At 38.2% G+C, this 15101-nt stretch overlaps 1 protein-coding gene across 1 annotated transcript; it reads right to left on the bottom strand.

The window, feature by feature from the left end:
• Positions 1–970: 970 nt before the first annotated feature.
• Positions 971–15045, bottom strand: PRPF38B (pre-mRNA processing factor 38B). The gene is made up of 6 exons (XM_072866492.1): positions 14642–15045; positions 11163–11231; positions 10716–10867; positions 10572–10632; positions 7769–7992; positions 971–7506 (listed from the first exon to the last, which is right to left on the bottom strand). Exons 1-6 carry the CDS (start codon positions 14924–14926, stop codon positions 6654–6656), a joined length of 1644 nt encoding a protein of 547 aa, XP_072722593.1. The 5' UTR covers positions 14927–15045; the 3' UTR covers positions 971–6653.
• Positions 15046–15101: the final 56 nt, after the last annotated feature.

The following is a 15101-nucleotide window of genomic DNA, read 5'->3' as shown; positions in this document are numbered from 1 at the left end:
ATTGAAATTATGGTTCAGATAAGGAGGTAAGTTATAAGAGTTGTAATTCAGATTAGGATGTATTAATCAAACTTTTCCTGCTGCATAAATCTTTGGGATTGGAGGGATAAGATTCACCAATCCTGTATATCCTAAATAGAACTGGTTTGTTAAAATCCATATTTACCTCAGAAACCTCATGTCGTCTACTCCTACTATCAATACTGATTTGTCCTCTCCTCCATTTACAATAAAACCCTCTTTCACTTCATTAAGCTTTTTCTAATACTATCCTATAGTTTCCCAGAAAAGCTCTCAAAACCCAAACAGATCGAGATACTCTTCAGCATTCATTTACTTTCTCTCTCTCTGCTAGCTGAAACTGCCCATTCTCCTACAAAAGTACTGGCATTCTGGACTATTTACTGCCCTTGTCTCAAAAAGGATAGCAAGAAGTCACTGCTGACTTTTTTTCCCCCCAAGGTTGATCATCTCCTCTTTGCTGCTGTTCTACAGCTATCCTGGATGTTAAGGTTGTTGATAACGCCATTCTCCCTAAGTGCTCTTCTCAGTCTTTCTTTCCCTGAAGCTGGGAAGATGACATTTGTGCTTAACTGCAACAGTCACAGCTGCTTGAGGACTGGCAGGAGGGAAGCTGAACACCTAGCCATATCCGAGATCTAATCCAGGACATCAAATTTGAGCCCCAACTGATGGGATAATTTTTACAATGCAAATGAACACTGATAGAGATCTCCATAGTCTTGAACTGTAATTTCCCCTGTAAAGCAATGAGTTTTAAAAGCTCTTCCAAGACAGTTATTAATCAGTAGGTGTGTTCTAGACCTGTGTCAATGAAATAGTAAAGGCTGAAATAAAGATTATAAGAGTGAAATTTAACTTATTAAAAAAAAGCAGCAGTTTAGGTGCACTCAATTAAAAGTAGCTTGAGGCTTAATCAAGTGTTCTAAGACTATTTAATTTTAATTTAAGTTTCAAAAAAAAGTTACTTCCTTTACAATTCTGAGAGGTGACTCATGAGGGTAAACATAATGTCGTCTTCACATCAACTGACTTATTTTCCTTTGTAGCTAATGAAGAACTGACAGATACTACTAAAATTTTAATTTCCCATTTTTCAGAAAAGGCACCTTTTCTCGTACTCCACAGTGGTTACTTTTTCAGCCAACACAGAAAGTAAATTTCAAGTTCAAGGGTTCTACATACACATAAAAAGTAAAACAATTACTCAAAGATACCTTACAAAAACAGTCTTTAGAAGCTTATGTGTAACAGTCACCAAAGGCAATAGGGTTTTTAACACTATTTTCAGCTTATAAAAATAGACACCATGCATTCTGAAAGTTTCCTTTCTTCACAGAATACAGTTGCACTGGGTATCTGTCACTGCTTTTGATCACTTGCCCCAAATAATCTCATGGGAATGTCACTCTTCAATAAATTGATTGTAGAAGGCCCAAGAATTATATGTTGCTTCTTAGAAAATGATCTGCATTTATTCACTGTCAAACAAATCTTCCTTTGGGAAACATTATTTAAAACTGCCCTGCATTACTTAATAAAAAGTTGGTTTTATTTCTCACTTGATTTGAAAAAATTTAAGAACATAAAAATAAGTATTGTTCACAACTTTCTTCCTCGAGGGTTCTATTTAAATATTTTTTCTTTGCAGTCATCATTGTCAAACACTGTCACCAAAGCCTAAGTGTTTAACCGGGTGGCTATTAACTGGATTTTCAGAGGTCTAAAGCAATCAGTTTCTTTTGGAATCAAATTCAAGCCACAGCTTGCTTCTTTTCATACAAACAATTCTGATAGTTCCATGCTCTAACAGTAACTCTAATGTATTTTAAGCAATTACAAACTGTTGGTCTATTCTTTCTCCATTCTTCCTGGCATACAGACATTGACATCTCAAAATTACACACTACAACCTTGACAATGCTGTAGTACTATTTTCATCAGCTCCTCTCATTTTCATGATTGAAAACGAGAAGTGTAATTGTAACAGAATGTATTATTTGCATGTCAAAAAAAAAGAGAAAGAAAAAAGCTGAGGAGGTGTCAAAATTAAAAACAAACCACACATTGATTCAGCTCAAAAAAAGTAGGTAGAAGATGTACACAATTTACCAAAACGGGGAGGAAAAGCAACACAACCAAACTGAGCCAGATCCACACCTCCTACTGTGGCTGTGTATATGCTGCAGGCGTTGTTACTCAGGCATTAGACATTGTCTAATAATAACACTGCTGGTATGTGAAATGTCACTGGCACTCACTGAGATGATTAAAAAACTTTAGTCAGGATTCATTTCAGGTTCTCTCCAGATTGAGGCAAATGCTTGTTTATGGGTCACACCGATTTGTTTTAAGATCACAGGAAAGGACAAACAGATGTAGTGTTTTCATAGATGTAGTTTCTGTACTATTTACCAGTATGAAGCTCTGGTCTTCATAAAGCAAAAAAAGCAAGCAACCAAAAAACCCCAAATAAACCCCAAAATAACAAAAAGAAAAACCCCAACCAAACAAAAAAAACAAGCAACCCAACCCCACAAACCACTTAAAAGAAGAAAAACTTGATAATCAAGAAATTTCCTGTTCAAGACCCAGAGGTAGGCAGCATATTGTTACGCTAAGTAAAATGACTGCTTTCAGAACAGTATCTGAGAGATCTCTTATACTAACAAATTAGGTGATTAAAAACACCTAGGTTATTTCATGATGGATGCCTTCATTAATGCTTAATAAAAATTTCAATTGAATTTTAAAGATGTTATTAGTTGCAATTACACAAAGATGAACACTTGCAAAAAAATTTGTACGTATTGTTCCAAATACAAATTTTTCATAATTGTATTTTACACAGAAGTAATAGCTCAAAAGTTAGATAGGCTGTTTCAGTCCAGTAAAGAAACTGGCAAAAATCTGTCCTTCAGCTGGTTTCAGATTCGACCCAAAATTGCTGAGACTGAAGAAGTGTTCTCCCACATCCAACTACTGTTGGGGAAAAGAAAGAAGAGAAAAGAGAGATACAACAAGAACTACATTGCAAAACCTCAAGAGTGGCATTTAAATGCTGTTTTACCTTGCTTAGTAGCTGGTGGTTATCTCCTATATGTAAAGTTACATGCACTTCATAGCAGTCCAGAAAGGGCTCAAACATCTACCAAAGCCAGTAGAAGTCATCTAATTCTTACAGGTTCCCCTTAAGAGATCCTGGCTGTTTGTATACTGTCTTTGAGTCAGTACAGTAATATTCAGCTGTAAATACTAAAAGTATGAGCTCAGTCATGTTTCTTCATCAACATATAAATGAAAGTATAAAAAACATGGGTATGCATGGTGTACTAAGTACCCGCCAGGGTGGTCAGATAAATTGCCCTGCCATTCATTACTTTTTTCAATACAGATAGACAATCAAAATACCACTCCTATTATGTTTAAAAGTCAGATACATACAAGTCCTTTTGTACTGATACCAATTACCTGCATAGTTATGTGGCAGTAGGTAGATGTGAATTTCTGGGGCCAAAGCCTTGACCCTGCCTTAAAATAACAGAATGACAGTTTGCTACTTCTTAAGATCTGAAATATTGTTCAGCTAATTGAGTAGTATCTTCAAAAGAAAAAAGTAAAAGCAAAGTAGAGGTGTATTTCTCAAATTAGTATTGTTAGTCCAGATAAGTACTTATCTTTGGAGCCACAGGAAATTTCAGACAGATTAGGCTTCCAGAGGAATGACTATCCCAGCTAGGCAACTATGAAAACATGACATACCATGGAAACTTCAGGTTCATAGTGCTCGGTTTGTTGCGCTTTCACCTGGAGAACTGAAGAGTAACTGCATAGGCCCTGTCACACAAAAGCTCCGCAACCTTACCTCCTGGGAAAACCTTCACAATACCTCCAATTAAAATTGGCAGACATTTTCTTCTAATGACCCCAAGCCAAACGCCCACTGCAGCTGTACTGCTAGCAACTGCATCAGACCAGTCAGCACTGGAGACTCCACTGATCTTACCGTTTCTGATTAGAGCTGCTTTGTAGAAGTTCTGTGGATCTGTTCCTTCTGGTTTCAAGGAAGGTCATACAAAATGAAATGGCATCAGAAAGACAAAAAGGAATTAAGAGAGTCCCTGGATCCAAACCCAAGAGCTGCAAGATACTAAATCCCAATGATAACTTAAGACAGGTGTCTTGGTTTAAATAATTTTCATGGGTCTTGGTCAGTCATGAATATTGTGCTATCCATTACACTGCTAGCTCAAGTACATAATACGAATCAAAAAGTCAGAAAGGACTACTAATTGAAAAATAAAAGCAAAGTCCTCAAATTACTGCACTTGTAAGAGAGACTAGCACAAGCTACTGTTTGCACAAGCTGTATCAAAGTGTTCACTATCTTCATTGTAATTAGGCAGCTCTCTCCACTTTAAGGTCAAAGATTGTTTCTCAAATACCTGGATTTTGCCTGCAAGTAAACCATTCTTTCACTGTATTTCCCAACAATGGCAGCGGAGGAGGCACACTGAAGGAACAATCGGAAATCAGTAATCCATTCTCCCTGACAAAACACTAGCCTTGCAGCCTCTCTGCCCAAGAATGTACTTGTTTCAGAAACTCATAGGCTGCAGGTTAAAAACTAATGAGACCAAAAGAAGCCTTCTAGTGGCAAATAAGGTAAATTAAAGTTGTCCTCATTGTTTTGACAGAATCCATGCAATCTCCTGGCAGATTGCAAAGGCAGTTCTAATAATCTACTAGCCAGGGTATTTCTTAAATGGCCAATACAGTTTTTCTCCTCCCATATTAAATGAGAACTCAGTATTTTAGTTTTAAGCTTCAACAAGTTCTTTCCACTGCAGTGTAAGCTTTGTTTCAAGCTCAGATTTAAAATCAGGTAACAAAAATATAAGCAGACAATACCTGAACAACCTCAGTATTAAAAGATTTCTAATACTAAGGATCATGGTGACAAAGGAAAGACTAACAATTCAGAAAACAATAAATAAGAGCAGGGAGGAAGAAAAAAAAATTGAGTTTGTTATTTTTGCTTCTTTGAATACTATGGAATGAAGTGCACCGTTGGAAATTCAAGCACTGTTTGTTTCCTTCTGGACCTTTAAAAAAATCCTAATATTTAAATATCATACCTAGATGACCTGCATCACACAGAAGCAAAAAAGGCACAAACATCAATTTATTTCTACCTTCAGGTCGCTTCATGGTCATGAATGAGTCACACTTAACGTTCTTCCTATTTCTGGGCTGCTGCATTTCTTTGTTAGCTACATCTTCCTTATAAGGTACCTATTACAGAAAAACCCTTATTAATACAAAGTTTCACTTAGTCTGAAAATGAAACATGGAGGAACCCAAACACTCTTCAACTGGCAATGAACATGCAGGGAAAAGCTGACACCCAATACAAAGGAATTAATTGAGAGTTTATTCCAGATGGTTCTCCTCACTTAGTATACAAGTCATCAGAATAATCTATCAAATAGACTTGGACTTTAATGATATGATTTTTTTTCTATAACGCATTTTGGTTTTTGCTTCTAACCACCTGTTTTAAAAAAAATCTGCCAGATGAAATGTTCAGCACAAACTGCAATCCTTACTATTTGTAGAAAATATGACTTAAAAAAGGACACTATCAGGTAATTCTTATTTTAAATGTTTACACTTATAAAAATGCTTTGGAAGCTTGAAACTGAAATCCTTTGTAATAATTTTCTTCTTCCTACCTCCCTCTTCCCATCTTAAATGCCTTTATTAGCCCAGGATTACCATAAATGACAGAGTGCAGCTGCTGATTAAAAACATTAGAAGACCACAAATGGATAAATTGCATTTTTAAAAAAATGGAAGCTTACATGGATATTTTCCAAACAAATAAAATGCATAGATGGCTACAGTACTCATCCATCAACCTTTACAGTGTCTACTTGAGGTAGCCTTTCTAATGAATTACTAGACAAGCCCCAACATAATCTAAGTCTTTGCCTCAAAACCACTATCTCCTTGAAAGTCCACTCTCAATTTAACACCAGTGGTGATCAACAACATAATACATTTTAAAAGCTTTTGAAAAAACAGCAGGTACAGTGGACATAAATGTTAGTTCTAAATCTGCAGCCCTCAATGTACATTGTATGCACATAAATATCTCAGCTATAATACACATTCAAGATCCATCCTTAAAAGCCATCCTATTATGTAAAGCACAGCCATGCTAACTTCAGGATACAAACCATAATTCCACGTCTGCAAAACGAAAGTAGAATTAGTGGCAGTTTATTGCCTCATACAAATTTAACCAACATGGCAACCATGCCAAAGGAATTAAAACATTTTCAGGACATATGTACAGACTGTACATTTCAGAAACATCTGAACAATAAAAATGCAAGAACAATCTCTGCATTACAAATTAAACTAAACAAATGGTCTGAAACCGTCAATGCATTGAATGGGTATACAAAGGCACTTCCCTACCCAAAATAGGAAATGACAATCTGCAGCCTAGAGGGAGGTTGGAGAAGAGTGCTCATCAACTACTGCACAATCTCAACTTTAAGAAAAAATAAGCAGGATTTAATCAAACATTTATAGGATTCAATGTGATCCACTTCTGAAAGAGTTCACACAGTCTCATCTTTGTTTTTATGTTGCTTTTCTTGGCTCTCCCGTTCCGTACTTTGGCTCCTTCGACGATCATGTTTGTCTGAATGGTCCTTGCTATCACTGTGATCATGTTTGTGGGAACGTTCTTTGCTTCTGCTACGCTTTCTAGATTTTTCTTTGCTGGGACTCTGGTCTCGTTTTCTGGACTTCTCAACACTATCTGTTCTTCCTCTGCTTCTGCTTCTACTTCGTTTATTTGACTTCTCTTTACTTTCATTTTTATGTTTACTCGATTTCTCTTTGCTCCTGCTTCTGCTGCGCTTACCTGTATTCTTACTTCGGCTCCTACTCCTATGCTTTCTTTCCCGGCTTCGACTTCTACTATGTTTTCTCTCTTTTTTGGAATCCCTCTTGTCATCCCGGTGTTTCTTGTCATCCTTGTCATCCTTGTGTCTTCTCTCTTCTATATCACCCTTACTTTTCCTTTCTTTTGATCTTTCTCTAGATCGATCTTTTTCCCTCTCACTACCTCTTTCCTTATCGTAATCTCTCTCTTTTTTCCGGCTCCGTTCATTTTCTTTCTCTCGCTCCCTATCCCTGTCTCTTCTATCTCCTTTCCTGTCACGACTTCGACTACGGCTTCTGTATCTGTCCCTGCTTCTGCTTCGCCTTCGTTCCAGTGTGCGATCAGTACTTCGAGATCTCCGCCTTTCTTTTTCTCTCTCCTTAGCTTCACGTTCTAATCTCTGCCGTTCTCTTTCTCGTTCTAGCTCTCTGTCAAAACTAGATGATCCATGGCCTTCCCGATGATGACTTCTGCTTCTGGATCTTCTGGGAGACCTCCTGGGACTGATGGATCGTCTTGGAGACCTTTTAAAATAAAAGATATTCAATATGAAACACAACCCTTTAAAGTTAAGGGAGCCTCTTTACTTTCCAATTTATACTTTACATACACAGTCTGTAATGTTAAATACCAAATATCATCTGATTATTTTAATTCATTAGCATCCATAAACTGTTTTGCCTGTTGCCTTAAAAACTATCTCAGTGAAAAGACAACACATTTCTGGTAATAAGTAGTTCAACATCGAACTTTTAACATTCATTTTCAATATAACGTGTGTATGACCTTGAACGTCTACGTTCTGCATGCCGGTCTATTTCTTCCATTCCCTCCTTGCCATCTTTCTTGATCTTTCTGGGTCTGCTTTTAATTTGCTGGTCAATGGTTTTCTGGACTGGCACAGGAATTCTTGGAAACAATGTGGAAAACCATTCAAGCTTAGTGAGGAAGGAACGAAGCATCTCCCCGATGGTCATAACACAACCCCCACCTGCCTTCACATCCAGGTCCTACAAAATACAAGCAAAAAATATCCTGATGGTCAAAAATATTCTTTACTGATTTTCAAAAAAAAAAAAATGCTGCTACATTACTGCCCTCTTGAAGTCTCATGATTATGACAGTTTACTTGTCTCATATTCTAATACATTTCCTTAGAAAAATTCAAACTCTGCACCCTTTGGATTTGGCAGTATGTTACAGATAGGGAATGGGACTTAATATATATGCATGCAGGCACATACTAATCCTGCAGCCATCTGGATGGTAAGGGACTGTCGATGAAGAGATTAACGCAAAATCCCCTTACACAGTCTGGTTATATGGTATGATCTTGTATTTTATTTAAATGCCACAAAGTTGAGAAGTCCTCTCAAACGAGATTTAATACTCCATTTTGTGATGTACAACTGCATATCATCATACCCAACCCTGTGGCCTAAATCATTTAAGGACTACATCATTGCCTATCTAAAAATGATCATAGAAAAACCTCTAGTACAAAATGGCATCCTAACAGAATTGGAAGCAATAGCAAACCAACTGCCATGAAGCAGTGAGGTTTCTAATTTAGAAATATGTAAAAAAATAAATAAATGAACAAATAATTGGAAACGCATAATCCATGATGACCATTGTCTCTGAAAAGGGTCATTACCGCATGAAGGCCTTCTTGCTATGCCCTCTCACAGCTCAGGACATGTTAGTCAGCTATTGTCAGTCCCAAACCTATAGTGCAAGCACACAAGGAAAGTGAGATTTGTTATCTAAACAGGAAGAGAAAATCTAAATGTAAAACTGCTTGCACTCACACACATTTAAGTGTTCAGATATACAGTTTTCCCAAATATAATCGCTGCAGAGATCTAAAGAAGAAAAAAAGGAGTTAAACGTAGCACCTGGAGAGTACGTACAGTTAAACAAAATAAATATAAGAAGCATTTTGAAAAGTAACTCTGTATCCTGGGAAGTTTTTCACAGCAGCATGACAAAAGATGAACTGCTTCCACATATTTAAGAACTGGAGGAAAAAAAAGTCCTGTAGGTTTAAATAATTCCATATATACAAATTTGCTTCATCCTATCGAGCTTCACCAGGACTGGTAAGAAACTTAAGACAAGCAGCCCCAAGCACTTTTTCCTACATAACACAAAGCTACTGAAAGCAGCTGGGAAAGAAACACTAATTCAAAAAATATACTGGGAGATTTTAAACAACAATAAACAAATATATGATGATAACCAGTATCTGCAAGAACTGATATGTATAAACTAAAAAAAGTGCTTTGAATAATGATCCAGTTAAGCCCTGCACAATGAATCGCACTTGTGATTGCTTTATTGTCCTGGGAATCAACTTGTTTGTGGGACCCTAAAAATGAAGCCACCCCAATCCTCCTCGTAAGGTTACAATGCAACATTGCAGAGAAGAGTTCATATTAACTAGCACCACCTGGGGGAGAAGGAGGATATCACAGCAATGCGATGAAGATTTAAATTTGTTTTGATTTTTGTTACAAACATACAACAACACAGGTTTACCTAAAATAACAGCTGTTTCCTTTGCACAGTGTTTTTGATACTTAGCATAAAAGAAGCTGTTTAAAATAAATACACTGCATTGCAGTCAGATACAGGTATAATCAACGCTATTTTTAACGCAAGTATTCGGACATCATTTGCAACTGCAACATTTGAAATTTCTTGAAGTAGATGCCTACTGCCACACTGAAGAGGGCAAGTGATCCTTCCTGTTCCATTCTTAAATCTAGGATGTGATTTAAAACCTGCTCAATAAATATAAATTGCAACAGTACGTAGCAGATTGTACATTCAACTTCATAGACTGAGAAATGTCACCCACCAGCTCCTACTCCATTTCTCCAAACAGTAAATCAGGACTATGGTACCAAAGGTATTCTCCTATCTGACTGCATAATAATGCAGGCTCTTTACTGAACTTCTTCAGTTAGCAACTCATGTTTCTTTTTTTGCCCCCTTAGCAAAGACATTAAGGTTACTAGAAACAACACCACCTTATGCAGCAATTAGGCTGGCTGTTTCTCCTGTGAAGAAATCCTGGGTTTAGTTATTCCAGGACATGAATAACAACCAGAGAGATTTTGGTAATATTTTTTCAAGGTGAATGTTGGTTTTTACTTTATACTTCCCACTCTTCTATGTAACACCAGTTCCCCCTGTCCCAGTAATAAATGAAAAATACAAATTCAGCACTCTCAAGACTTACTATACCTTGCTTAAAAATAATTATTTTTCAAAAAACTGCACAGAAGCCACACTCACACAGCCTGCTGTCTGCATTCTGATTTGATAAACCTGTTTCACATGGCTTTGTAATATTTGGCATAGTAACATCCTAACCAATGGAAAATTCTGTTAAATCTTTGAAATCTAAGAAAAATGACCCAGGTCCCAGCTCAGATCTGCTTCCTGCACTAATTAATGAAATTACAAGAACATAACATTGCAACATTCAAACTACAGAAAACCTTATCAAACAGTGTTTAAGCCTACAGTAGTAACATGAAAAGAAACAAAATAAAACAAATTATTACCCTCGCCGACATACCTCTTCATCATCAAGAAAGGATTCAAACCAGTCCCATAGATCTGTAGGTGGCTGTGTGTACCTTTAAGTACAAAAATAATGTAAAATTTTAATACAGCTTTCTGTATATTAAATTAGTCATTAGTTGATTACATTGATACTTACCTAATATACATAAATCCAAGAGCCCTAATATATGGAGAGTCTGTATGAGTAATAAGGCCCATCACTTGCTTACGAGTGAGTTTCAGGGTAAATAATTTGTAGAGCAGACAAAAGGCAGTAGACACAATTCCTCCAGTTCCAACACCACGCACCTTTCAAAAGGAAAAAAAGTTAGGTGACAATGCAGGAAGTCAAAGATATTATCCCAAATCTACCAAAGAATATGAGAACTAACACAGGATAAACGCTAAACCTACAAACAGAGCTATGTGGAACAAGTAACACTACTTGCATCCACAGCTCTGGAAGCAAGGGGAATACATCAACTCTCTGTAATAAATACTTTTACATCTAGGGACTGAGCCAACATACAAGCAGGTTTTAGCTATGCTTGGGGAATTTATTTACCAGACAGAAAAATTTAAGGCGGCACGTACTTCTACTTACCCCTCCACACATCCCTGTCTGGCCTGCTGTTTTTCTGCTCCCCTTTTCCCATGGTTCAACATGCGTAACCTGAAAGGGTAGGGTGGGGGGGAGGAAAGAAAGAAAGAAAATGACAATTACAACCTCCATAATGTTTAGCTGTGTATACAAATTTAGTTTAAACAATGGATATCCTAAATCAATCTTAAATACCTTGTCTTCTCCTATCAAATTCAAGATCAAGTCTGCTTTGTCATTAAAGCGAAGCATTTGGCTTTTTTAATTACCACATGAAGAAATCATGGATGAAGTTAAAAAAAAAAAAAACAAAACACACCAAAGCAAGCATCCATGCTTATTCTGTACTCCATGTACTTTCAAATACTTTATGACTAAACCCCATCATTACTATTTTCTGTGGTGACTAAACAATTACCTTAAACTGTCTCTTAACAAGTTTAGCGATACCTGCTGATGACAGCTACAGAAGTCAAAATCAACAGTCTCATATTCATAAATCGCATTTATGCAGTGAGCTTAACTAGATTTCGAGTATCACGTACAATTAGGACAAAAGAAAGATGTCCATGAAGTGTAGTATTTTAATCTAAAAAGCCAGTGTTTTTTCTTGTAGACTGCAGTGATGTTTTTAGATAAAAGGGTTCCTAAGTACTACTGAGTAAAGCTTGCCTAATTCAAATCTTTTGAGATGCACTGAGAGATGAGTGCATGAACACAGTTAACCAACACCATTCCTTAAATTTGACAATAACAGTCATAAACAAGTTAAGAACCATAAAACCGCCTAAGCTACATTTGAAATTGTGAAATTCAGAGAAGTAATGTCTGGCTCAATAAACAAGTACATTTCCTAAACATGTCAACTTAAAAACATAAGTAAAAGCAAGACAAAAAAAAGATACAATGGTGTTACACTGGATTGGGGTTAAGAGTGTGTGGCCAAGTTGTACTGTAGTTCACAAAATAAAATTATTTAACAATACATGAAACAAAACTAATTATGTACACAATGACATGAAATCAGAGATATACTAACAGCTGAAGTTGCTGAACTGTTTTTTTTTTTTTTTACAGTTACTGCCTCATCCAAATAGGAAAGATGAGAGATGCCAATACCATAGAATTCAAAATCCACTATGACTTCCTGTATTATTAGCATCATAGGAGAAGTTCACAAATACTACGTAAATAAGACTGCGCATCCTTCTGATTATTTTCGGTTTTGCCTCTCACAGGAAATGAAAAATATTTTTTAGTCAAAGGATCAAGTATGACACTATCACAGTGGTAATCTTCAAATTTTTTAATTACAGTTACATTTATTGGCCACAATCAATGTAAACATCCTGGGTTTGACAGATATCAATTAAAAAACCCAAAGCCCTGAAAACAATACTCATTTCAGAAAACAGTATTTAAAGTTTTGATACTACAAAGACTGCTGCTTATGTTTAACTTGTTGGAAGTATACAGCTTAAATGAAGCTGAGGACATGCACATGGTGCTAAGATCAGGGATAAAGAAAGAGGAAGTCATCCACTTTGCAGATACAGAACTGAAACAGGAGACCAGAACAAGTGAATTAATTCAAATATCTAGACAGAATCCGTATCTTTAGAGATGGTCCCTATCATTAGCTGCCTGTGTGACTTAAGATCATTTTTCCTGAGAATTCAGCACCCAGCATTCTCAATTTTTTTAAATGAGCCACTTGGTTCCCAAAGACAAATACACTCAAAAATACACCTGCTATGGTGGATATCGTGCTCATTCAAAAAAACCCAAACAACAACAAAAAAACCCCACCTCAGCACTTTTTCAGGAATCTTAAAACACAAACAGAATTCAAATCTTCTGAATATCCATGAAGTACCTTAAGCATGAGGTTATCTTCTCCCTCACATTTATTACTCATGAGTAAGTAAGGGGCTGAGTTTTCTCTTTATTTGGCATGCAGTTTTGAGTCAGAATAACTGTCAAGTTCACTAAACAAACTTTATTTACATTAGATTAATAAGTGGATATTTAATGGTATGTCAAAATTCTTCCCCAATTTAAGATTAAGCCACTTATGGAATGAAACACTGAGACAAGCAAATGAACTGTTTGACCTACTGCAATTGAGCTCTACCAATACTAAGATGACGAATCACACCAAGTATTTTTTACTACATCTGAAATGGTCCATGTAAAATACAGTAAGCTCTCAAATTTTCTGAAAATATTTTTTTAGGAAGTTTTTCAGCTCTTGCCATCACTTGCAAAACTAAACTTTGCTGCTTTCCAGTCTGATAGTCAGAATGAATTATTTCTATCTCATATGCAGCAAATGGTAAATTAACTGAAGAGATACTTTGTCGACAATCTATATTACTCTAAGTATTAGGGGAATTAAGTAGTCTCGTCCAAATGACAGAGCGCAAGCAGAGAAGTGCTGTCATTAAGAGGAAAAACGGTAGCACTGTTTTCATAAGTAAGTGCAAACAATGCCAAAAATCTCCAAATACTTCCGTGGAGTTATTTTTCACAATTATAGTGCTGTAAGTAACTTGACTTGCCCTAGTTGAATGACACAAAAAGACTACCTTTTTTTTTTTATTTCAAAGTATATTGAAACCCACTGACACAGTAACATTATCAAGCAGAATCGCTTTGCTTAAGAAAGATATCTCAATAACCACCAAAGTACAGCTGACTGAAGACAGCAGCCTGAATTATCTAAGTTTTGCTCTCACTATCAGAACAAAGAATGTGGCTGTGTTGATGAGCATTAATTATGCATACCTCTACCTGGGAGACTGGCTTGATGGAAGCCTCGCTGCAAAACTGATTCAATCCTGCTAACAAAACAAGAACTGAGACATGGGTGCACTGATACAGTCCAGTTATCTCCCCAGCACATCCTACCTAACGCCAAGAAAAGCACTAAAACGAACTAGTTTTTGATTGGTGTGGAGGGGGGGGATCCTAAGCTCTAACTGAGGAAGAAGGCCACATGCAAACTCCTGTTGAAACCACCTACAGTCACCACCATACCTTTTGCGCGGTTATACGATGTGTCGGCAACTCCTAGGCTGCGGGGAGTGCTCGTCTCTAGACGTGGCATGCAGATCGGGTCCCCTCCCCACTCTCTCCGACTGAGAGCGCAGTCCTTAGACGGCCATTTCATCCCCATTGCCCTGGCTCACGCTGCCCACTTCAAAACTAACTCACCACTCCGCAATTCCAAATGCGACGCGAAACACACTTCTTTCGTAAGAAAGAAGGCAGCGCCTTGGATTCCCCCAATTAAACAATAAAAAGGAGACGTGCTCCCATCCCTTACCGCAAGATAAGGGGCAGGAAGGCAAGAGAGAGCACCCGCAGGCCGCAATCAAAGCCTTCCCCCTTCAAAAACCCCAGCCACAGGGAGGCTCGGGACAGGCGCCAGCACAGCCCCGAGGAGCCCGCGGCGCCCAGGGCGCGGCCCGCAGGCTCACCTTGAAGTAGATCTCGTCCACCACTTCATGGTAAGTCTTGAGCTCATAGAGCTGCACCTTGAAGTAGGGCGACGAGAGGATGTTGGTGAGGATCATGGGGTTCAGGTTCATGGTCTTCTCATTCCCCCACAGCGGCAGCACGTTGCCCTGCTTGCCTGAGGCCGCCGGCTTGGGGGCTCCGCTCTGCAGCTGCTGCTGGGCCGGCGGGACGGCGCCAGGCTGGTGCTGGGCCGCCTGCTGCCCCTGGCAGTTCCCGGCGCCGACAGCGGGGCTGTTGTTGGCCATGGCGGCTCAGGGCCCGGAGCGGGGCGGCGGCACACGGCCTGCAAGGCGGACGAGCGGCCGCGCCACACCAGAGCGCGGGCTGCCGGGCCGGGCGCTGCCTCCGCCAACTGCTGACAAGATGGCGGACTCTGCGGAAGTGACGGCGCCGCCTTCCGGGGCCAAGCCGACCAATCCC

The sequence above is a fragment of the Ciconia boyciana genome, chromosome 7 (assembly GCF_034638445.1).
Source record: "Ciconia boyciana chromosome 7, ASM3463844v1, whole genome shotgun sequence".
Lineage (NCBI taxonomy): Eukaryota > Metazoa > Chordata > Aves > Ciconiiformes > Ciconiidae > Ciconia > Ciconia boyciana.
This window is presented reverse-complemented; position numbering and strand designations above follow the sequence as displayed.